This window comes from Salmo salar, chromosome 18 (genome assembly GCF_965601325.2).
Source record: "Salmo salar chromosome 18, fSalSal1, whole genome shotgun sequence".
In the NCBI taxonomy this organism is placed as follows: domain Eukaryota; kingdom Metazoa; phylum Chordata; class Actinopteri; order Salmoniformes; family Salmonidae; genus Salmo; species Salmo salar.
The window spans coordinates 4,873,775-4,897,978 of NC_138308.1; the positions used below are offsets into that span (position 1 = coordinate 4,873,775).

Consider the following 24,204-nt stretch of genomic DNA (forward strand, 5'->3'; position numbering starts at 1 on the left):
CATTTTAGTCATTTAGCAGACGCTCTTATCCAGATCAACTTACAGTTAGTACATTCATCTTTCCATCATTGTATGATTTTTTTGTGTGCACCTCAAACTTACAGACAACGTCAAATGTGATGTAGCGAAGCACCTGAGTTGGGTATGCAATTACACAGGCACTTTCCTGAAACTGATGACACTAACAACTGGATTGGTTATCCCTTTCATGCCCTGCCTCCAAGTCAACTTACCGATATCTGAACAAGAGAGCGACATCGAAATTGCAACAAGCTGTTCTGTGAAAATTGAATTTAATCAGAAGCCACTGCCAGATTTCTGGATTGTGCCCTGGTCCTATAAGAGCTCTTTGTCACTTCCCACGACCCGGGTTGTGACAAAAACTAACACTCATTCTTATGTATAGTATAGTATAGTATGTGTGTGGCAGGCTTACAATGATGGGAAAAACAACATTTGAGAGTGCGCTGACCCTGGTGCTAGAGGGAGTAAGCAGCTGGAGGTTGAATGTTTGAAGGGGTACGAGACTATAAAACGTTTGGGAGCCACTGTTGTAGAGCATGAACCAGCAGGAGAGAATCACTGCTTTGATGTTTGCAGAGAACGACAGGGTGTTGTATAGGGTCACACCAAGGTTCTTTGCACTGTGGGAGGGAGACACCGTGGAGTTGTCACCATGATGGAGAGGTCTTTCCCTTCAGTTTCTGATGAAGGAACACCTTCAGCAAACATTGTCTGATCCATCCCCAAGGCCTGGTCACAAAGCCACTGTAAGCCTTCGTTTCATATGATACTATACACAAGGTTGGTCCGGATCTGAATTGAAAGTGGTGGGGAAGACATTGCAAGAGCACACCCACTCATGGTTTAGGGCAGGGTTCCCCAATAATATTCAGCCGTGGGAAGTTTTTTCCTTGATCGGATGGTCAGGGGGCGTTGTAACGCCCCGGCCATAGAGAGGGGTTTTTGTTCTTTATTTTGGTTAGGCCAGGGTTTTACATTGGGTGGGCGTTCTATGTTCATTTTTCTATGTTTTTGTATTTCTTTGTTTTGGGCCGTGTGTGGCTCCCAATCAGGCACAGCTGTAGTTCGTTGTTGCTGATTGGGAGTCACACATGAGTAGCCTGTTTTTCCTTTGGGTTTTTGTGGGTGATTGTTTCTGTTTAGTGCTTTCTGTTTCGTTGTTAGTACCTGACAGAACTGTCGGCTGTCATTTTGTTTATTTTGTCAAGTGTTCTCTTTTTGTATTAAAATTCATTCAAGATGAACACATCCTCCGCTGCACCTTGGTCTTTCTCTAACGACGGCTGTTACAGGTGTGAACATAGTTATAAATAATTTATACACCTCAATTTGACCGCAAGAATACCAAAAATATGTCATATTTGCCAAAAACAGAATAAATTCGAACCTCGATGACATTGGAATACGATCACAAATGCCTCTCTATTTATGCATGGGAATACTTGGGAACAGATTTCCTCAATCAAATAACTTTGAGCTAATTTCCTGGTAATTTATTTCATGTCCCAAAACAAAAATTATTATGCAAGAAATTGTTAATATTTATATTTTTACCCAGAAAATGTAAGGGGTTGCAAATTAAATCACCTGCTGGAAGAATTTGGCTCAAGGGCCACCTTTAGGGGAATCCTGGTTTATAGGATGAGATGGACGGATGGATGAAAGGAGGGAGTTAAAAGAGAGAAAAAGAGGGGGAGAGCAAGAGAGAGAGAGAGAGGAAGTAAGGTAAGGAGGGAGGGAGTCTGTCTTCCTCGTGTGCTCAATGTGATTTTCCACAGAGCTGTGAGTCATTCTTCAATAACAAAGGTCTTAGACCAGAGTGGCAGTGAACTAAGACTAACAGCAGTGGTGGTGAGGGCTCAGTACTCAGCACTCACAATGTGATATGGCGCCTCAGCACTGGTATGTAACTATACAGCACCTTACTGGAACTAAGGAGTAATAAATACTCCAAACCAACTGTAGTTTCTTGCAAGATTTGGTTCTGGGTTCCGAGATTAAACCAACTGTGACAATATTACCTCAGTAATAGGGAATACACAGGGCTAGCCCAGTACGGTGACTGTGCTATCACCATAGCTATAAGTAAGTAGAACTGTTTATCCCCAGAGAGATCACTCCAGATTCAAGTTGAAATTTGACATTTTTTACAGGTTGCCAGGACGCTGGGAGACCCTGTCAAAACCATCCACCTTGCGCAAAAATGTAAAACTCAAAACAAGTGCCCAGAGCTAGCATTAAACCCAAAGTCTATGGAGCAGGAGCTCACTGCTTAGACCACTGCACCATCCATCCACAATGAGTTAGCAAGGCCAGTCTTAATTAATGGCTAAACTTAACCATGGAGTTGTTTTTCTGTTTTAACCCTATCCCAAACCTTAATCCTTAATTTACCCGATCGGAATTAATGCCTGAATTTAATTAACACAATCACAAACCTTAACTTAACCAATCAGTATGAATTCCTGAACTGTTAACCAATTGGAATGAATGCTTGAACTTAACCCTAGAGTTGTTTCTGTTTATTTTAATTTTGTACATTTTTTTACCTTTATTTAACTAGGCAAGACAGTTAAGAACACATTTTTATTTTACAATGAGGGCGTACCCCGGGCAAACCCGGACGACGCTGGGCCAATTGTGTACCGCCCTATGGGACTCCCAATCACATCCGGATGTGATACAAACCTTAACTCTTAACTTAAGCCAGTCGGAATTAATGTCTTAATCGTAGTTGTTTCTGTGTGCCTAAATCGTCTGGATCTCATGCAGTTTACTAGTAGAAAATATACGTTTGTACAAGGATGTCAAAAAATTACGTGAGACCGTGATATCTTCGCTATACCATGCTCTTACCGAGTGATTACTCAGTAGCAGCCACTATGGTCACACAATGTCACATTCCACCCTCGACTCTACTACTGCATTGATGTCTCAGTCTACAGAGGATGGAACTGTAATATCTGCTGACGAAGAGATCTGTACTGCCTCTGCCTCATCACTGGAAGATCACAGGCAAAACCATGTACATTGGGATACATTCAACAGGGCACAACATTGTGAAACGTCAGATAGAAATATGTTATATAGAAAAAGGAGTCGTGTCCACTGCATTTATGACATTTCTGTGTGAAACTTTCCACAACGTTTGGCCTACCGAACATGGCCCTAATCATCACCCAGGCCTCCTCTCATACTTACAGCCCATAGCCTGCATTGCTTTAGGACTGATACAAGGCAACAGACAGACAGGCGTAGCCCCCAAATCCATGGTCGTATGTGTAAAATTACCAAAAGAGCTTCCCCAGGCTCAGCACACTTCGATGAGTGGTGCCTTCAACCAACCTACTACAACCCCCACCTCTTTAAAGGAAGCCTCTGCATAAGCAATAATAAAGATTGCCGATGATGCACTGGGGGGAACTGGAGAAGGCCAGATTGAATCCCCCAGGGACATATTCTCCTGTTACGCATGCACAGGCCTTGCTGGTAAATAACAATAGAGTGTGTGTAATTGATGGATGGAGAGGGGAAATAACTGATGAAGCCTCCACTCTCATCTCCACTCTCAGCCTCAAGCTTTCACTTCCTATTTTCTAGACTACCTAGAACCATAAAGGGTTCTTCAGCTGTCCTTCAGATAACCCTTTTTCTCAGTCTCCCATTTTTGTCCTAGACTATTCTATCTAAAATGCACAAAACAGTAGTAGTGTTTTGAAAATGGATTGGGAATATGATTACTCAAAAAATCGAAGGAAAAGCTCTAATAGCGTATTTTCACACCACTATTTGTTTTCTGTTAAGTCATTTAAGTATGAGACTGAAACGACTGCTTCCAGAAAAAACAGGACCCCTGTGGCGTGTCTGGGACACTCCACTGATAAGATATAGAAGATATATACAGAACATACAAGCCAGATGCAATGAATATCACACACTATTCAATTTACACACACACACACACACACACACACACACACACACACACACACACACACACACACACACACACACACACACACCCCACCAAACCATGCCCCTCCCAACACACGTATGTCTGGCTCTGGGTCTCCCATCCAACCAACCCCTCTGGGATGAGCAGTTCTGGAGTGGCATGGCCTACAATGAATATCAAATTCTAAATATCCCCACTGTGGGAAAAGTGTGTGAGTGCCTGTGTGCGTGCGAGCTTGCATGTGTGTGCATGTGTGTTTTGGTGAGGGCGTGCGGTACTCTTTATCACACAGACATAATAAGGCATCCTATAACCTCCCTCTTATGAATATGTATGATTTGATTCACAACCCCTACCCCCGTCCAACCGCCAGCCCGTGCACCAGTGTCCCAGACAAAGCACTTCAAACACGGGCACAAATTGGGGCGAACGTATCTCCCTCTACCAGCCCCCCAGCCCTGAATAACTAATCCCTGGGGACCTAACACAGAATAATCATTGTTTCTAAATGGCTGGCTCTCATAGACCAGAGGGTTGTTGTTGTTGGGATGTTCTAACTAACACAGTTTCCTGTCATGTATAAATGGAGGACTTTCGATTCACCCACCCAGCTCTTGGTACATACTGTGTGTGTAGAGACATGTGTATGTACTTTTGTGTATGTGTCAAGTGTGTAATATATAGTGTTTATTTTTACACAGGATTACTGTGTATTTAAGACTATTTGCCCCCTCTTATCATTTCCTAAACAATAAAAACCCTTGTGTCATAAATTAATTAAAATGATCAAAATAATGGTTTTCTCCCTCTGAAAGACAGTCAATTTAAATCCATTACAGGACACAAAATCAGGCCCAAATCTAGACTCCATCTTCTCTGTTTAGCATCATGTGTCACATTTCCTATCATAATCAGATGAGGGGTTCAGCTTTAGCACAGAGGAAATGGCAAAGAAGGGATGTTTGTCACATATAATGAGTATTTCTAAGGTTTGTTATACACAGCCTGGATGTCCCCTCTATTTCCTTCTCTAAACTAATTCTATCTCAATGGCGATGCAGGCTTCAGAGCTATGTGTATTGATTTTAGGTCGCAACACTGGTCCTCGCTGTGTCTAACTCACGATCTGCATCCCAAATGGGACCATATGGGCCCTGGTCAAAAGTTGTGCACTATGTAGGGAATACAGTGACATTTGGGATGTATCCACTCTGCTTTACCTCTGTAAGTGCTGATCCTTTGCTACAGTTGTATTAACAGTGAGGATGGTCTGCTACTCTTTCAGGGAGGAGAGAGAGAGAGAGAGAGAGAGAGAGAGAGAGAGAGAGAGAGAGAGAGAGAGAGAGAGAGAGAGAGAGAGAGAGAGAGAGAGAAAGAGAGAGAGAGTGACAGAGACATGGAGACATGGAGACAGGAGACAGAGAGGAGACAGAGAGACCGAGGGATAGAGAGAGGGAGGAGAGAGAGGCACGCTTCAAAGATGAGGCACTACTGCAGTGTCTGCAGTACTCTGCAAAACCTGGGTGAGTCACAAAAATATAAAAGTGATTGTGATGATGATAAATTAGGGGATTCTGTGTATCATTGTTACCGTGGCATGAGGTAGAAATGCTCTTGATGATTATCTGTGTTTACAGGCGAGCTGGAGTCAGCATAGGATTAGACACAGAGACTGTACAAGTACACACCCAATACACCAATACACACACACTCACACTGACATGCACACACACACACACACACACACACAAACACACACACACACACACACACACACACACACACACACACACACACACACACACACACACACACACACGCACACTGTAATGAGTCAAACACAACTGAAGCAAACACTGAAGATGTGATGGCGTAAAGAGCACATGTAACTCAAGGTAAGTAGGTCTGTCTCCTCGGGTGTACTTCGCAGACCCTGTAAATTGCCAAGTACGCCTAGAGTATTATTAGCTTAATAGGGAAATCCACCCACAGGCACAATCTCTCTGAGAGTGTAGTCATTGTTTAGTTCAGTTTTCCATGTGTCACACATTTAGCTTAGATGCCAAAGCTCAGTGGGTCTCAGATAGGCCATATCATGTGATCTGTCTGTCTGTCTGTCTGTCTGTCTGTCTGTCTGTCTGTCTGTCTGTCTGTCTGTCTGTCTGTCTGTCTGTCTGTCTGTCTGTCTGTCTGTCTGTCTGTCTGTCTGTCTGTCTGCCACTGACACACACACGCTTGCGCACACACACACACACACACACACACACACACACACACACACACACACACACACACACACACACACACACACACACACACACACACACACACACACACACACACACACACACACACACACACCATCTACATTTAGATACAAGCAGGCACACGCACGCATGCATGTACAGACACAGACAGACACACAGATATTTCACACTCGATCCAAATTATGGTAGGACATGGACTGATTTCAGTAAGAAAAACCTCATTATGAATGAGGCCACGGCAGACAATAATGGAGTGTACCTTTTAGTCGGTTACCATGGTTATAGCTGCAGACTGAGTATGTGTGCGTGTCTGACTGGGGCGGCAGTGTGCCGTGTGGATCCCTACACTAGTGCTCCACTTTCCCTCTGTACACAAATGTACATTATCTTACCTCAAACTCACCAACTGGAACTGGCCATCAAGCCATATTTGTATATTTACATATACAAAAACGCAGTCAGTTCCAAATATCAACGTAATATTTCAGCATAAGGAACTGTATGTTTGCATGTGTCTTTATCAGCGGAGCGATACACTGCAGATAACTCCTTGATAGCAAAAAGGGATCTTCTATCCTGTGTGAATTGGTTATGCTTTAGTATGCTCCCTCAAAGAGCAATCCTTACAAAAATGTGTTCGCTGAACACTAATACTAGTCGCAGCTTACATCAGCAATAAATCTACAATGTAACACTAAAACCAGGACACATAGCCACAAAAACACACACTGCACATCCGACTGCGGGCAATCAAAACAAATCTCACAGACACACACACGATTCAGTTACCTTTTTCCTTGACCATGACCATTGGTATTGAGGTAAAACTGACCAGAAAATGAGGGTTGATATGTATAAAATATGTCCAGGCAGATGGTGTATCCTTAGAGTGAAAAATGAGCTACGCAAGCTAGAGAGAGGTGAGAGATGCAGGAGAAAAGCTCTTCTCCCGAAACCAATACGGCAGCATGGGGTATGCCTCCTGCCAGGCTATTTTCTTCCACTCCCTCTCCTCTCCACGTCCCCTCCCCCTCACACTCCATTTTCCCCACCTCCCCTTGGTCATCCCCTCTGCTGTCAGCCCTCACCTCATTGCAGTGTCTAGGAGATGGCAGCTGCTACCGTGTTACAAACATACTCTAGACCCCCGAAACATCCCCCTATATGTTAAATTATACACAGACACATACACACGCACACAGAGCTGTTATGCCCATACAGAAACCCCACGTGTACACAAATACACAAATACAGATACACACACACACACACACACACACACACACACACTCTATTGTGTCTGTTTTCAAGTCCCAGTACCTCTATCATGCTGCCGTACTGTCTCTCAAATAATCTCTTGGCCTGTCTCTTTTTATCTCTCTTGTTGTGTTCTAAGCTTTACATAGACAACAATTGTAAAACCACAGCTATTGATTGCAGTCTCAAACTAGACAACATAGGACTAAGGACTCCTGGGGGAGACATGAGTCTTGTTTGGTTGTCAGCCTATGAAAGACAGCCAACACCCTAACCAGTTGACAAAACACACAATTCCCCATGCAGTTGTGCTTTACTTCTAGCCAGACACCCATGTTCAGATGTAAGATGTTAATTTGATCACTCTTTTGTTGCTGAAAATGTTCTTGTAGGGTATTTGAGTTTTTAAAAGGCTTCTAAAGTTCGTCATTTCCACTTTGTAATTTCGACTTGATTTGCCCTAACGAACAATGTATCAACCCCTACAAAAATGTCCATTAATTATAATCCACAAAAAATGCACAGTTCCTGTTGTTGCCAGATTATTTTACTGCTGTAGAAAACTGGCTGAAATTAAGATCCAACATCTGTATTACTACTAGGGAAAACAAAAGGACTGATGTCAGCTGTTTGTCTGAAGGGGGACAGAGACCGGCAGCAAGGAGTAATACGCAAGAGGTTATAGTCAATGAATAGTATATTGTACATAAACATGATGCATGGAAAAGAATGATACAAATTTCTGAGCAGTGAGTACATATATTTTCACATATACAGTAAATCCCTCTTACATAACCACTAAACAATGTAACAAAATAATATCAAGCTCTGGGGCCGTATGTATCAAGCATCTCAGAATAGGAGTGCTGATCTACACTGTAACGGAAAACTGTCATTAATATGGTAATTTGGGGTATTATCAACAGTAAAATAGTCTAAAACATTTTACTTAAGGCCATTGTAAATTATGTTACATTTTGGGAAAATGTTGTGAGCGGGGGAAAAAACTTGCTGTATTTCAAATGGTACTGTAATTCAATCACACAGAATACAGTACCGTACAGTATCTTTGGAGTGCCAAAAACCTTTTGACCGCTAGTGGGTGGATGGTTTCTGGCTCATTAACATATTTTGAGGTGTGCCTTGTAAGAGGCTATATTATTTGTTGCACCTGTGAGTAAGAATGCTGTACCAATTTAACTCGTATGTGGATATAGTGCTCCATCACTTTAAAATGAATATGGAATAGATTTTATGCTGCAAAAAGTCTTCAACTTTTAATAGTTCAGCAGTTTTCCATGTATTTACTACCAATTTGGAAGCCTTTGTTAAGGTGTCTAGGAGTTCCACCAAATATGAATTAATATGCTGTAGTGTGTGAACACTTTACCTTTACCTACTGTGAAATACAGACCCCTCCTTTCAATGAATTTCATCCATAAATGTATTAATTCTGATTACGGTAGCATTTACTTTTTTACAGTATAATACAGTCAATTTAATGGTATGGTACTGTGTTTCATTACACAGTACTTGCCTTGATACCGTATTTATATTACAATAGGTATAATGTAATATGAAATACAGAATTTTACTTGCCACCGAGCTGCCTGTAAATTACTGTCAAATTCACGGTAACCCCTTTACAGTGTTTACATGTCCAAATAACCTTATTCATTGGAATCTAAAAGGCAAAACTGATCCTGAATCAGCACTAGTACTTTGAGACGCTTGATAGATACAGCCCTTCCAGCCGCAGGTTAAGGTTTAGTGTCATGAATCTTGCCCTGGAGGCAGAACTGTGCAATTTCCGCTAGTTGGGCCAGCTACAAAGTCAAAATTGGCTATATTGTGAAAATTCCTGAAAACAAAAATGCGCTTTTTGGTCTTCGATTCATGATGAAAAACACTAACCTGAGTCCTGTCCAGATGATGTATTTGTACCCAATCACAATTTTGTTACCCAATCACAGATTTTGTTTTCACCTTGTCCTAGGACTTCACACAACCAACAAGGAAGTTGATTCGTGGTTCTCAGATGTATACCGAAGCCTCACGGAGTGAAGAATCTCAGAGATGCCGATGGGTTGAGTCAACAAGTCCGTGAGGCAAAAAATAAATTACATTTTTTTTGTGCATGAAGAAATATGGAAAGGAAATCATTCACCATGAAACAAGAGTCAGACATTACTTTGAAGAGCAGTGAGGATGAAGAAGATGATCTGGTCCAGATAGTTTTCCTATTATGATGAAATTATATTTGTCACATGCTTTGTAAATAACAGGTGTAGACTAACAGTGAAATGCTTACTTATGGGTCCTTTCCATAGATAAAGATAAAGATAAAAAACTAAATAAATATAGAAATAGTGACACAAGTAATAAATACACAGTGAATAACGAATAACAATAACAACTAAAAATAACATGGCTATATACAGGGAGTACCAGTACCGAGTCAATGTGCAGGGGTACGAGGTAATTGAGGTAGCTATAGTGGCTTGCAAAAGTATTCACCCCCCTTGACATTTTTCCTAATTTGTTGCCTTACAACCTGGAATTAAAATAGATGTTTTTGGGGTGGTTGTATCATTTGATTTACACAACATGCCTACCATTTTGAAGATGCAAAATATTTTTTCTTGTCAAATAAACAAGAAATAAGACAAAAAAACAGAAAACTTGAGTGTGCATAACTATTCATCCGCCAAAGTCAATACTTTGTAGAGCCACCTTTTTCAGCAATCACAGCTGCAAGTCTCTTGGGGTATGTCTCTATAAGCTTGGCACATCAAGCCACTGGGATTTTTGCCCATTCTTTAAGGCAAAACTGCTCCAGCTCCTTCAAGTTGGATGGGTTGCGCTGGTGTACAGCAATCTTTAAGTCATACCACAGTTTCTCAATTGGATTGAGGTCTGGGATTTGACTAGGCCATTCCAAGACATTTAAATGTTTCCCCATACACAACTCGAGTGTTGTTTTAGCAGTATGCTTAGGGTCATTGTCCTGCTGGAAGGGGAACCTCTGTCCTAGTCTCAAATCTCTGGAATACTGAAACACGTTTCCCTCAAGAATTTCCCTGTATTTAGCGCCATCCATCATTCCTTCAATTCTGACCACTTTCCCAGTCCCTGCCGATGAAAAACATCGTCACAGCATGATGGTGCCACCCCCATGCTTCACTGTGGGGATAGGGTTCTCGGGGTGAAGAGGGGTGTTTTCTTTATGGCCAAAAAGCTACATTTTAGTTTCATCTGACCAGGATAGCTTCTTCCATGTGTTTGGGGAGTCTCCCACCTGCCTTTTGGTGAACACCAAATGTGTTTGCTTATTTTTTTTTAAGCTTGGCTTTTTTCTGGCCAATCTTCCGTAAAGCCCAGCTCTGTGGAGTGTAGGGCTTAAAGTGGTCCTATGGACAGATACTCCAATCTCTGCTGTGGAGGTTTGCAGCTCCTTCAGGGTTATCTTTAGTCTCTTTGTTGCCTCTGATTAATGCCCTCCTTGCCTGGTTTGTGAGTTTTGGTGGTCGGCCCTCTCTTGGCAGGTTTGTTGTGGTGCCATATTCCTTCAATTTTTTAATAATGGATTTAATGTTGCTCCGTGGGATGTTCAAAGTTTCTGATATTTTTTTATAACTCAACCCTGATCTGTACTTCTCCAAAACTTTGTCCCTGGCCTATTTGGCAAGCTCCTTGGTCTTCATGGTGCTGCTTGCTTGGTGGTGCTGCAGACTCTGGGGCCTTTCAGAACAGGTGTATATATATTGAGATCATGTGACACTTAAATAAAGTCCACCTGTGTGCAATCTAACTAGTTATGTGACTTCTGAAGGTAATTGGTTGCACAATGTCTTTTTTAGGGGCTTCATAGCAAAGGGGGTGAATACATATGCATGCATTTGAATTTTCTGAAACAAGTAATTTTTTTCATTTCACTTCAACAATTTGTACTATTTGGTGTATGTCCATCACATGAAATCCAAATAAAAATCCATTTAATTTACAGGTTGTAATGCAACAAAATATGAAAAACACCAAGGGGGATGAATACTTTTGTAAGGCACTGTATGTACATATACAGTATGTAGGGGTAAAGTGACTAGGCAAATGGACAGGTAATAGTCAGTAGCAGCAGCGTATATGGTGAGCGTGAAAGGGTGTGAGTGTGTGTGGCGTCAGTATGCATGTGTGCGCATGTTGTGTGTGTGGGCATATGTAGTGTGTGTTGGGGTGTCAGTGTAAGTATGTGTGAGTGTGTGGGTAGAGTACAATGTATGTGCATAGAGTCATTGCGAGAGAGTTAGTGCAAAAAAACAGGTAAATGCAGGTAGTCCGGGTAGCCATTTAGCGTTCTTGTTTAGCAGTCTAATGGCTTGGGGGAAGAAGCTGTTCAGGGTCCTGTTGGTTCCAGACTTGGTGCACTGGTACCGTTAGTCTATGGCTTTAGGTGGCTGGAATCTTAGAAACATTTGGGGGTTTTTCTCTGACAACGCCTGGTATACAGATCCTGGATGGCTGGTAGCTCATTCCCAGTGATGTACTAGGCCGTACTCACCACCCTCTGTAGCGCCTTGCGTTTGCTGTGCCAAGCAGTAAAGCAGCCAATCAAGATTCTCTCAATGGTGCAGCTGTAGAAGCTTTTGAGGATCTAAGGGCCCATGCCAAATCTTTTCAGCCTCCTGAGGGGGACGAGGCATTGTCGTGCCCTTTATCACAACTGTGTGGGTATGTGTCGATAATGTTAATTCCTTAGTGATGTGGATAATGAGGAACTCGACCCGTTCCACTACAGCCACATCGACGTGGATGGGGGCATGCTCACCTCCGTTTCCTGTAATCCACAATCAGTTATTTTGTCTTGCTATAAATGACGGAGAGGTTGTTGTCCTGCCACCACACTGCCTGGTATCTGACCTCCTCCCTATAGACTGCGTGATCAGTCCTACCACCGCCGTGTCATCAGCAAAATTGATGATGCTGTTGGAGTCATGGGCAGCCACGCAGTTGTCGGTGAACAGGGAGTATGGGAAGGGACTAAGCACATACCCCAGAGGGGCCCCAGTGTTGATGGTCAGCGTGACGGATGTGTTTTTGCCTACCCTAACCACCTGGGGGCGGGCTGTCAGAAAGTACAGGATCCAGTTGCAGAGGGAGGTATTCAGTCCCAGGGTCCTGAGCTTGGAGGGGACTATGGCGTTGAATGCTGAGCTGTGGTCAATGAACAGCATTATTTTATAGGTATTACTTTTATCCAGGTGGGTATAAGTAATTGTGAAGTGCAATAGAGATTGCGTCATCTGTGGATCTGTTGAGGCAGTATGGGAATTGGAGTGGGTCCAGGGTGTCTGGGATGATGGTGTTGATTCGAGCCATGACCAGCTTTTCAAAGCACTTCATGGCTATAGATGTGAGTGTTAAGGGGCGATAGTCATTTAGGCAGGTTACCTTGCCGTTCTTGGGCACAGGAACTATGGTGGTCTGCTTGAAACAAGTTTGTATTTCAGACCGGGTCAGGGATAGGTTGAAAATGTCAGTGAAGACACTTGCCAGCTGGTCAGCACATGCTCTGAGTATGCATCCTTGTATTCCATATGGACCCACGGCCTTGCGAATGTTAACCTGTTTAAAGATCACACAGTCATCCGGAACAGCCAGAACAGCTGGTGCTCTCATGCATCGTTCAGTGTTGCGTGCCTTGAAGCGAGCTTAGAAGGAATTTAGCTAGTCTGGTAGGATTTGGTCGGTGGGCAGCTCGAGGCTGAGTTTCCCTTTGTAATCCGTGATAGTTTGCAAGCTCTGTCACATCCGTCAAGCGTCGGAGCCAGCATAGTAGGATCCAATCTTAGTCCTGTATTGACGATTTCTCTGTTTGATGGCTTGCCTGAGGTCGTAGGGAGATTTCTTATGAGCGTTTGGAATAGTGGCAGCTCTTTATCTCAATGCAGATGTTGCCTTTACTCCATGGCTTCTAGTTGGGATATGTACGTACGGTCACTGTGGGGACAAAGTCATCAATGCACTTAATGAAGCCGGTGACTGATTTGGTATACTCCTCAATGTTATTGGATGAATCCCAGAACATGTTGAAGTCTGTGCTAGTGAAACAGTCCTGTAGTTTAACATCTGCTTCATCGGACTACTTTCATATTGAGCGTGTCACTGGTACTTCCTGTTAGAGTTTTCTTGTAAACAGAAAGCGGGAGGATAGAGTTATGGTCTGTTTTGCCGAAGAGAGTGCGAGGGAGAGCCTTGTATGCGTTTCCATGTGAGGAATGAAGGTGATCTAGCGTTTTGCTGCCTCTAGTTGCACAGGTGACATCCTGGTAAAAATGAGGTAAAACGGATTTCAGTTTCCCTGCATTAAAATCACCGGCCACAAAAAAACACTTCCTCTGAATGTGCATTTTCTTGTTTGCTTTTGGCTCTATACAGTTCATTGAGTGAGGTCTTAGTGTCAGTTGGTAAATAAACAGATAAGAAAAATACAGATGAAAACACTCTTGGTAAAACTCAGGTGAGCAAAAACTCGACTTCCTTAATTCTACTGCAGTGGGCTACATCAGGGGCACATCAAGTGACTGTTGGTAGTCTTAAACAAATCTACTTTGAAACAAAGGTATACACCTCACACACATGGTTACAGTGCATTCTGAATGTATAAAGACCCCTTGACTTTTTCCACATTTTGTTACGTTACAGCCTTATTCTAAAATCAATTACATTTTTCCCCCTCATCAAACTACACACAATATGCCACAATGACAAAGCAAAAACATGTTTTTTGAAAATTGTACCAATGTATTAAGAATAAAAAATCGAAATATCACATTTACATAGGTATTCAGATAATTTACATGGTTGAAGCACCTTTGACAGCAATTACAGCCTTGAGTCTTCTTGGGTATGATGCTACAAGCTTGGCACGCCTGTATTTTGGGAGTTTCTCCCATTCTTCTCAAGCTCTGTCAGGTTGGATGGGGAGCATCGCTGCACAGCTATTTTCAGGTCTCTCCAGAGATGTTCGATGAAGTTCAAGTCCGGGCTCTGGCTGGGACACTCAAGGACAATCAGAGACTTGTCCCGAAACCACTCCTGCGTTGTCTTGGCTGTGTGCTTAGGGTCATAGTCCTGTTGGAAGGTGAACCTTTGCCCCAGTCTGAGGTCTTGAGTGCTCTGGAGAAGGTTTTCATCAATAATCTCTCTGTACTTTGCTCTGTTCATCTTTGCCTCGATCCTGACTAGTCTCCCAGTCCCTGCCGCTGAAAAACACCCCCACAGCATGATGCTCCTACCACCATGCTTCACCGTAGGGATGGTGCCAGGGGTACTCCAGATGTGAAACCTTGCATTCAGGCCAAATAGTTAAACCATGGATTCATCAGACCAGAGAATCTTGTTTCTCATGGTCTGAGACTCTTTAGGTGACTTTTGGCAAAATCCAAGCAGGCTGTCATGTGCCTTTTACTGAGGAGTGGCTTCCATCTGACCACTCTACCACCAAGGCCTGATTCTTGGAGTGCTACAGAGATGGTTGTCCTTCTGCAAGATTCTCCCATCTCCACGGAGAAACACTAGAACTCTGTCAGAGTGATCATTGGGTTCTTGGTCACTTCTCTTCTGACCAAGGCCCTTCTCCCCCTGATTGCTCATTTTGGCCGGGAGGCCAGCTGTAGGAAGAGTCTTGGTGGTTCCAAACTTCATCCATTTAAGAAATATGGAGGCCACTGTGTTCTTGGGGACCTTCAATGCTGCAGAAATGTTTTGGTACCTTTCCCCAGATCTGTGCTTAATCACAATCCTGTCTTGGAAATCTACGGACAATTCCTTCGACCTCATGGCTTGGTTTTTGCTCTGACATGTACTGTCAACTGTGGGACCTTATATAGACAGGTGTGTGCCTTTCCAAATCATGTCCAATCAATTGAACTTCCCACATGTTGATTCCAATCAAGTTGTAGAAACACCTCAAGGATGATCAATGGAAACTGGACGCACCTGAGCTCAATTTCGAGTCTCATAGCAAAGGGTCTGAATACTTATGTAAATAAGGCATTTCTGTTTTTTTTTATGTATTTGCAAAAATGTCTAAAAACCTGTTTTTGATTGGTCATTATGGGGTATTGTGTGTAGATTGCCGAGGATTATTTATTTTTCCATCCATTTTAGAATAAGGCTGTAACGTAACATTTTTGGGAAAAAGTCAAGGGGTCTGAATACTTTCCGAAGTACTGTAAGTGTCTTGTAAAAAGGATGCATGTTTAGGAATATTTTTATTCTGTACATGATTCCTTCTTTTCATTATTCTATACAGGCTTCCTTATTTTCACTCTGTCATTTAGGATAGCATTGTGGAGTAACTACAATGTTGTTGATCCATCCTGAGTTTTCTCATATCACAACCATAAAACCCTGTAACTGTTTTAAAATCATCATTGCCGTCATGGTGAAATCCCTGAGCGAATTCCTTCATCTACGGCTGTGGTCAACAAACGGTTGATCATGATCGACTGGTAAATCTCCATGCCACTCTAATACGTGCAATTTTGCCACACGACACAATGCCACAGATGTCTCAAGTTTTGAGGGAGCGTGCAATTGGCATGCTGACTGCAGGAATGTCCACCAGAGCTGTTGCCAGATAATTGAATGTTCATTTCTCTACCATAAGCATTATACAACGTCGTTTTAGAGAATTTGTCCAACAGGCCTCACAACCGCAGACCACGTGTATGGCATTGTGCGGGCGAGCGGTTTACTGATGTCAATGTTTAGAACATTTGTGGCGGTGGGGTTATGGTATGGGCAGGCAGAAGCTACGGACAATGAACACAATTGCATTTTATCAATGGCAATTGAAGTGCACAAAAATACCATGATGAGATCCTGAAGTTCATTTGTTTAAGGTATCTGTGACCAACAGATGCATATCTGTATTCCCAGTCATGTGAAATCCATAGATTAGGGCCTGATAAACTTATTTAAATTGGCTGATTTTCTCATATGAACTGTGTCGTGATGTGAATATCATTAATGTGATGGCGATTATTTTATCAAATAAATTAAATACTTTAAATTTATTATGTGATTAACCTGTCTGGGCTAGGGGGCAGTATTTTCATTGCCGGATGAAAAACGTACCCAATTTAAACAGGTTAGAAACTCAGAAACTAGAATATGCATATTATTAGTAGATTTGGATAGAAAGCACTCTGCAGTTTCTAAAACTGTTTGAATGGTGTCTGTGAGTTTAACAGAACTCATATGGCAGGCAAAAACCTGAGAAAAAATCTAACCAGGAAGTGGATTGTAGTTTTTCAAGACTGGGCCTATTCAGTCTACAGTGACTTAGGGTTCAATTTGCACTTCCTAAGGCTTCCACTAGATGTCAGTCTAGAACGTGTTTCAGGCTTTTGCAGTCAACAGAGAGCGAACAAGACCTCCTGGAGTCTGATGACCGAGAGAATGACATGCCACAATTACGCACGTTCACGTGAGGAGGTAGCTGTGTTCCATAATATTTTTCAAGACATTGGAATCGTCCGGTTGGAATATTACTAAAGTTTTACGTTAAAAAAGGCCCTAAAGATTGATGTTTTACAACGTTTGACATGTTTCAACAAACATAATGTGGCAAAGAAGGGGGTCGAGTGATAAATGGCAGATATGTGAGGGCAGAACTAATAAACGGGCTCTGCCCGATCACTAAAATGACCACCCCGATCAGAACTACAGATCACAAAATGGCCGACTGCCAAAACTACAATTCCCAGAAGCAAGGGGAACCCTCAGAAGGTGGAGCCGACCCACAGATAAAAGGTCAAGAAAAACCAGGAAGAGAGAGAGAGGGCGGGAAGGATCTATGAACCATAGAGAAACCATTGGCTGGATTTACCGTGTACGAGCTGGACTGTTTTGGACTTACCTGTTGGCATTTAGACCTGGACCTACCGAGAACCAGATTTGTGTACCGAACCCTGCTATCCTTGACCTTACCTACGGCCTGGGTGGACCAGGACAGCGAAACAAACACACAGGTACTGTCATGTTCGAAATAACTTTCATTCTGGGCTGACTTTGGTGACAGTTTCCCACTTAATTTGTGACAAACGCTCCTAACTTTGAAGAGGTTTGCCACAATAAATATAACTTTTTGTCGTGAAATTTTCGGCGCGCTTCCTACATTTGGAGTAGCTTACTGAACGCGCAAACAACAAGGAGTTATTTGGACATAAACTATGGACTTTATCAAACAAAACATTTATTGTGGACCTGGGATTCCTGGAAGTGCCTACCGATGAAGATCATTTAAAGGTAAGTGAATATTTCTAATGCTATTTATGATTTTAGATGACTCCAAAATGGCGGGTATCTGTATTGCCTGGTGTATTTTTCTGAGCGCAGTACTCAGATTATTGCAAAGTGTGCTTTCCCCGTGAAGCTTTTTTTAAATCTGTCACAGCGGTTGCATAAAGGAGATGTTCATCTATAATTCTTTGAATAATAGTTTAATATTTTATCAACGTTTATGATGAGTATTTTTGTAAATTGTTGTGCTGTTCCACCGGCAGTATTGGAGGCAAAATATTTTCTGAACATCACGCGCCAATGTAAAATGCTGTTTTTGGATATAAATATGAACTTTATCGAACAAAACATACATGTATTGTTTAACATAATGTCCTAGAGGTGTCATCTGATGAAGATCGTCTAAAGGTTAGTGCTTCATTTCGCTGTGTGTTGGGTTTTATTGACACATGTCCTTGCTTGGAAAATGGCTGTGTGATTATTTTTGTCTGTAATCTAATGTTTTGCTTTCGCTGTAAAGCCTTTTTGAAATCGGACAATGTGGTTACATCAAGGAGACGTATCTTTAAAATGGTGTAAAATAGTCGTATGTTTGAGAAAGTTGAATTATGACATTTTGTTGTTTTTGAATTTGCCGCCCTGATATTTCACTCGCTGGCGTCCCACCTAGCCCATAGAAGTTAAATTAATCTCATAACAATTGCTGTTGCAAGTAGTATCTAACCCACCACTGGCCTCGACGAGGCTCATCATGGGTCTGGGCTAGTATTTCCCCCCCCCTTTGTTTTTCGGGACCCCCCCCCACCATTGGTTGGTGTTGGTATCCGAGGCACAAACTAAAAGATCGAACCCTATGTATGAGTAGTCAGCCTCCGTGTTGTTATTAGATTGACTGTAACCTTTCAACCAAATCTCCTGGTGTTTGTGCTTCAAATGTTCAGTGGCTGTCAAGGCCTGTCAGTCACTACCGCTTCCGCGTGTGGCAACCTCTTCAGTACGTGTGAACTGAGACAAAGATATCTGTCTGTGATATCGCAAAGTGTTTCACCAGTGGGAGTCATCGTGTCAGTTGCGGGACTGACGCCGTGTCATTGTAAGGGGTGGCAGTCCCCCACAAAGCAGAACATGTATCATCGGAAGCAGTGTACACTCGGCACGTCGATGCTTTTATTCCTGATACGTCTGCGGTGTTTGCGGAAGTGTCCTAAGGACAGAGACTGCTGGCTTGAAATCATGAAAATAATGGTCTATCAGGTTTGCTGATGGAATGTGTCGAGATATTGTAATATCTCCTTGGATCGGATTCTGCACCAAGAGGTTTCGGAAAGTATTTTTCTCAATGGGTGCTTTTGACAGATACCCCTCGTAGATTACTGCGTTACAGCTAGTGTTAGGAGAAGACAGTGTGGTCAGTGGATACGGCACTATGACCTGTGAGCATACGTGGTTGGTTTTCCAATCCATCAGGAATGGGAATAAACGATCCACCAAGTCTACACCGCGTACCAGGAGTTCAGATTCAAGCCTGGTAACATACACAGGGTGAACAAACGATACGTCCTGAAAGTTTAGTTTCAGCATGATTCTCAATGTGAGAGGCAAGGTACTCTAAGTGAAACCTTGGGGTGTATTTTCGCATCGTTCCCTTTTAAACCAACGTTTAGTTGGCCCTTTTGAGATCATCAAACAATGTTTGAGAGATGAGCTATATTGTTTAGCCCGAATCAATTAGCGCATGACAGGTATGGCAGTTTTGAGTTGCGTTTAGTGGACATATTCCCCACAAAGTGGAGTGGTTGGTCGCAACGACGTGATATGTCATTTCTGTTCAAGGTGAAAGCAGATCGATTTATCGGGGTCTGAGTGGATTTGGCTTTTGCGAAGCTTGTGACCTTTTTCTTCAAACTTTTTATCAGAGTCTATAGACAAAGCCTGTGGGCTTGTTTCTTGAGCGGGGTTGTTAAAATTGTCTCATTTGTAGAAACCAATCAATTTGGATATTATTCAAAAGATCCACCTGAAAAGGTAAGTCTGGCAACTTTAACTTCTTATTTAAATTGAATGATGAGACGACGATATCCAATCAGGTTAAAATTGGCTGGATATGATACAGTGTACCCCATTTCAATAAATGTGAGCATACGGTTGATGTCACATAGACATAATTCTGTTTTTAAAACTTGTTTGGGATAGGGGGCAGTATTTTGACGTCCAGATGAAAAGCGTGCCCAAAGATTTGGATAGAAAACAATCTAAAGTTACTAAAACTGTTAAAATAATGTCTGTGAGTATAACAGAACTGATATGGCAGGCGAAACCCAGAGGACAAACCATCCCCCCCCCAAAAAAAAATTCAGCCTACCACTATTTTCAAATGCTGTCACTTTTATTATAAGGCCAAGTCCTCACAGATTGCAGTTCCTAGGGCTTCCACTAGATGTCAACAGTCTTTAGAAAGAGTTTCAGGCTGGTTTTGGGAAAAATGAGCCAGAAATTGTAGTTTTTCTAGGTGGCTCCCATTTTGGATGTAGTGTTTCCAAGCGCGTGAATGAGAGCACGTTTTTTGGTATTTTTCTCCGGTAAAGACAATAACGATTCTCCGTCTTAAATTGTATTGTTTATTTATTTGACTTAGAATTTGTGGATAACTACAAATACCTAGGTGTCTGGTTAGACTGTAAACTCTCCTTCCAGACTCACATCAATCATCTCCAATCCAAAGTTAAATCTAGAATTGGCTTCCTATTTCGCAACAAAGCATCCTTCACTCATGCTGCCAAACATACCCTCGTAAAACTGACCATCCTACCAATCCTCGACTTCGGCGATGTCATTTACAAAATAGCCTCCAATACCCTACTCTATAAATTGGATGCAGTCTATCACAGTGCCATGCGTTTTGTCACCAAAGCCCCATATACTACCCACCACTGCGACCTGTACGCTCTCGTTGGCTGGCCTTCGCTTCATAATCGTCGCCAAACACATTGGCTCCAGGTCATCTACAAGACCCTGCTAGGTAAAGTCCCCCCTTATCTCCGCTCACTGGTCACCATAGCAGCACCCACCTGTAGCACGCGCTCCAGCAGGTATATCTCTCTGGTCACCCCTAAAGCCAACTCCTCCTTTGGTCGTCTCTCCTTCCAGTTCTCTGCTGCCAATGACTGGAACGAACTACAAAAATCTCTGAAACTGGAAGCACTTATCTCCCTCACTAGCTTTAAGCACCAGCTATCAGAGCAGCTCCCAGATCACTGCACCTGTACATAGCCCATCTATAATTTAGCCCAAACTACTACCTCTTCCCCTACTGTATTTATTTATTTATTTTAATTATTTCTTGCTCCTTTGCACCATATTATTTATATTTTAACTTTGAACTTTCTTCAAAGTATAATTCTACCATTCCAGTGTTTTACTTGATATACTTTATTTACTTTGCCACCATGGCCTTTTTTTTGCCTTTACCTCCCTTATCTCACATCATTTGCTCACATTGTATATAGTCTTATTTTTGTCTACTGTATCATTGATTGTATGTTGTTTTACTCCATGTGTAACTCTGTGTTTTTGTATGTTGTCAAACTGCTTTGCTTTATCTTGGCCAGGTCGCAATTGTAAATGAGAACTTGTTCTCAACTTGCCTACCTGGTTAAAATAAAGGTGAAAAAATAAAAATTTACATATTAGGGTACCTAAGGTTTGATTATAAACGTTGTTTGACTTGTTTGGAAAAGTATATTAGTAACGTTTGGGATTCATTTTATATGCATTTTGATGGAGGGAAACTGGGTGGATTATTGACTAAAGTGCGCCAGCTAAACTGAGTTTTTATGGATATAAAGAAGGACATTATCGAACAAAAGGACCATTTGTGATGTAACTGGGACCTTTTGGAGTGCCAACAGAAGAAGATCATCAAAGGTAAGGCATTTATTATATCACAAATTCTGACATTGGTGTCGCACCTGCCTGGTTGAAATATGTTTTTCATGGTTTTGTATGCGGGGCGCTGTCCTCAGATAATCGCGTGGTGTGCTTTTGCCGTAAAGCCTTTTTGAAATCTGACACAGCGGCTGGATTAACAAGAAGTTAAGCTTTATTTTGATGTATTACACTTGTGATTTTATGAAAGTTAAATATTTATAATACTGTAGTTTGAATTTCGCGCTCTGCAATTTCACCGGATGTTGTCGAGGTGTCCCGCTAGCGGCACGCCTTTCCCAAAGAGGTTTTAAAATGAATTGCGATTCGTCACTGATAGCAGAAAGCTGAAATCAAACAGGAGTCCAAAGGAGGCAGAACTTCCATTTTCTAAGGCACACTGTGTTGCCGTATGAACAAAGGGAGAAAAAAATCGCTGCTCTCCCTTTGTTAGCTTTAGCATCTAGTGCAAGCTAATCCTATTTGTATACTTTCAAGCACAACATAGGACCCCCTTCAACAAGGGAACGGTTGTACTAATAACGTCTTACCCTTTTGGTAACCCTTTTGGTGTTTATTTTTTGCGACGTTTTACCGGAACAAACGGAAACGGAGAAATATAGTTTTTCTACTCACGCTACCAAAATGCGAGAGATGGAGAGATAATTATTCGCTTCGGATACATTTTTGAGCTAACATATCTACTCAAATATCTTTCAATGGCCAGCCCATATGTCTGGCTCCTGAGACGGGCGAGACAGAAATAGTAAGTTTGGCCCAATAGGTTGAATGCAAGATGAATGAGGCCTCATTCTATCTTAGATTCCAAGCACGGGTCTCCAATATGTCGTGACGTGAATATCATTAATGTGATGACGATTATTTTATTAAATCACTTAACCATGTTTAATTGATTACATGATTAGATTAATCATGCAACAATTAACTCATTAGCAATCTTGGGGCACCATAGAAAAAGTTGGTTTAATGAGTTATCATTTCTCGAATTGACCCAAGAATGTCAGAATATATCGTTATCATATTAGTCATCCATTAATAATTATTACCTCATCAGTCTCATTCTGAACGTCGTTGATTAGAATATCGGTAGCATTTTCCTTAGATTTCCTTTATTAAAGTAACCAGCTACAATAAATGCAGCCTCGGGGTATGCGGTTTCCAGTTTGCACATAGCCAAGTGTAGTTCCTTGAAAGCAGTTGTGGTGTCTTCTTGTGGGGGGAAAATCTATGACAGTGACGATGACCGAAAAACATTTTCTCAGGAGGTAATGCAGTCGGCATTTGATGGTAAGGTACTCCAGATTGGGAGAACAAAAGGGACTTGAGTTCCTGTACGTTACCACAATCCCCCCATGAGTAGTTAATCATGAAACGAACCCCTCCACCTTTCTTTTTCCCATAGAGTTATTTCTTCCAGTCCGCGCGATGGACATAGAAGCCGGCTGGCTGGATGGACGGGGACAATGTATCCGGAGAGATCCATGATTCCGTAAAACAGAGTATGTTACAATCCCTGATTTCTCTCTGGAAGGAGATCCTCCCTCTGAGCTTGTGTTCTTTATTGTCTAGGGACTGAACATTTGAGCGGAATTGTATGCATGCCACCTGAGTCTGTCTAGGGCCCCACTCCTTCTACCTATTCTCCTGTGTCTGCGTTTTGGTGCAACCCCCGGGATGAATAGAGCTGCCTCGGGAAGATCAAACAAAGGATCCAGGTCAAGGAAGTTGAATTTGTGCTCGAATTTCTGGAGATTTACTGTACATCCAATATCAGGAGCCTGTAAGATAGCTGCTATTTACTGCAGTGCCATCTTGCCTACTTTATCCATCTTGCCTATTAGGAAATATTTACTGTGTGATAACGCATTGCCTATTTGGTTTATTTGAAACATTTACTATTTACTGTGTTGAAAACGATAAAGTTTTCTTTGTGTTGATAGCCTAACGGTATATTGATACAATACGGGAGTAGCCTAGTCTACAATAACTTCAGGGCTGGCTCCAGGCATAAGCAACGTAAGTGGTCAGAGGCTTAATTTACTGATGAGAGTTAGAATAGTACAGTACACAATCTCACTCAGATATCATTAACATGGCATACAGTGGGGGAAAAAAGTATTTGATTTTGTACGTTTGCCCACTTACAAAGAAATGATCAGTCTATAATTTTAATAGTAGGTTTATTTGAACAGTGAGGGACAGAATAACAACAAAAAAATCCAGAAAAACACATGTCAAAAATGTTATAAGATGATTTGCATTTTAATGAGGGAAATAAGTATTTGACCCCTCTGCAAAGCATGACTTAGTACTTGGTGGCAAAACCCTTGTTGGCAATCAGAGGTCAGACGTTTCTTGTAGTTGGCCACCAGGTTTGCACACATCTCAGGAGGGATTTTGTCCCACTCCTCTTTGCAGATCTTCTCCAAGTCATTAAGGTTTCGAGGCTGA

General features: G+C 42.0%; 1 protein-coding gene across 3 annotated transcripts in view; it reads right to left on the reverse strand.

The window, feature by feature from the left end:
- Positions 1-24,204, reverse strand: part of ablim1a (actin binding LIM protein 1a) — a 136,708-nt gene that overhangs the window by 74,516 nt on the left and 37,988 nt on the right. Inside the window, exon 1 of one of the 3 annotated variants that reach the window (XM_014154405.3) lies at positions 7,036-7,361. The exons of the other annotated variants lie outside the window; for them this stretch is intronic. Within the exon in view, the coding sequence (XP_014009880.2) occupies positions 7,036-7,057 (22 nt within the window). The 5' untranslated portion in view covers positions 7,058-7,361. Of the gene's footprint in view, positions 1-7,035; positions 7,362-24,204 lie in introns of those variants that run through there. 3 annotated transcript variants of the gene reach the window in all.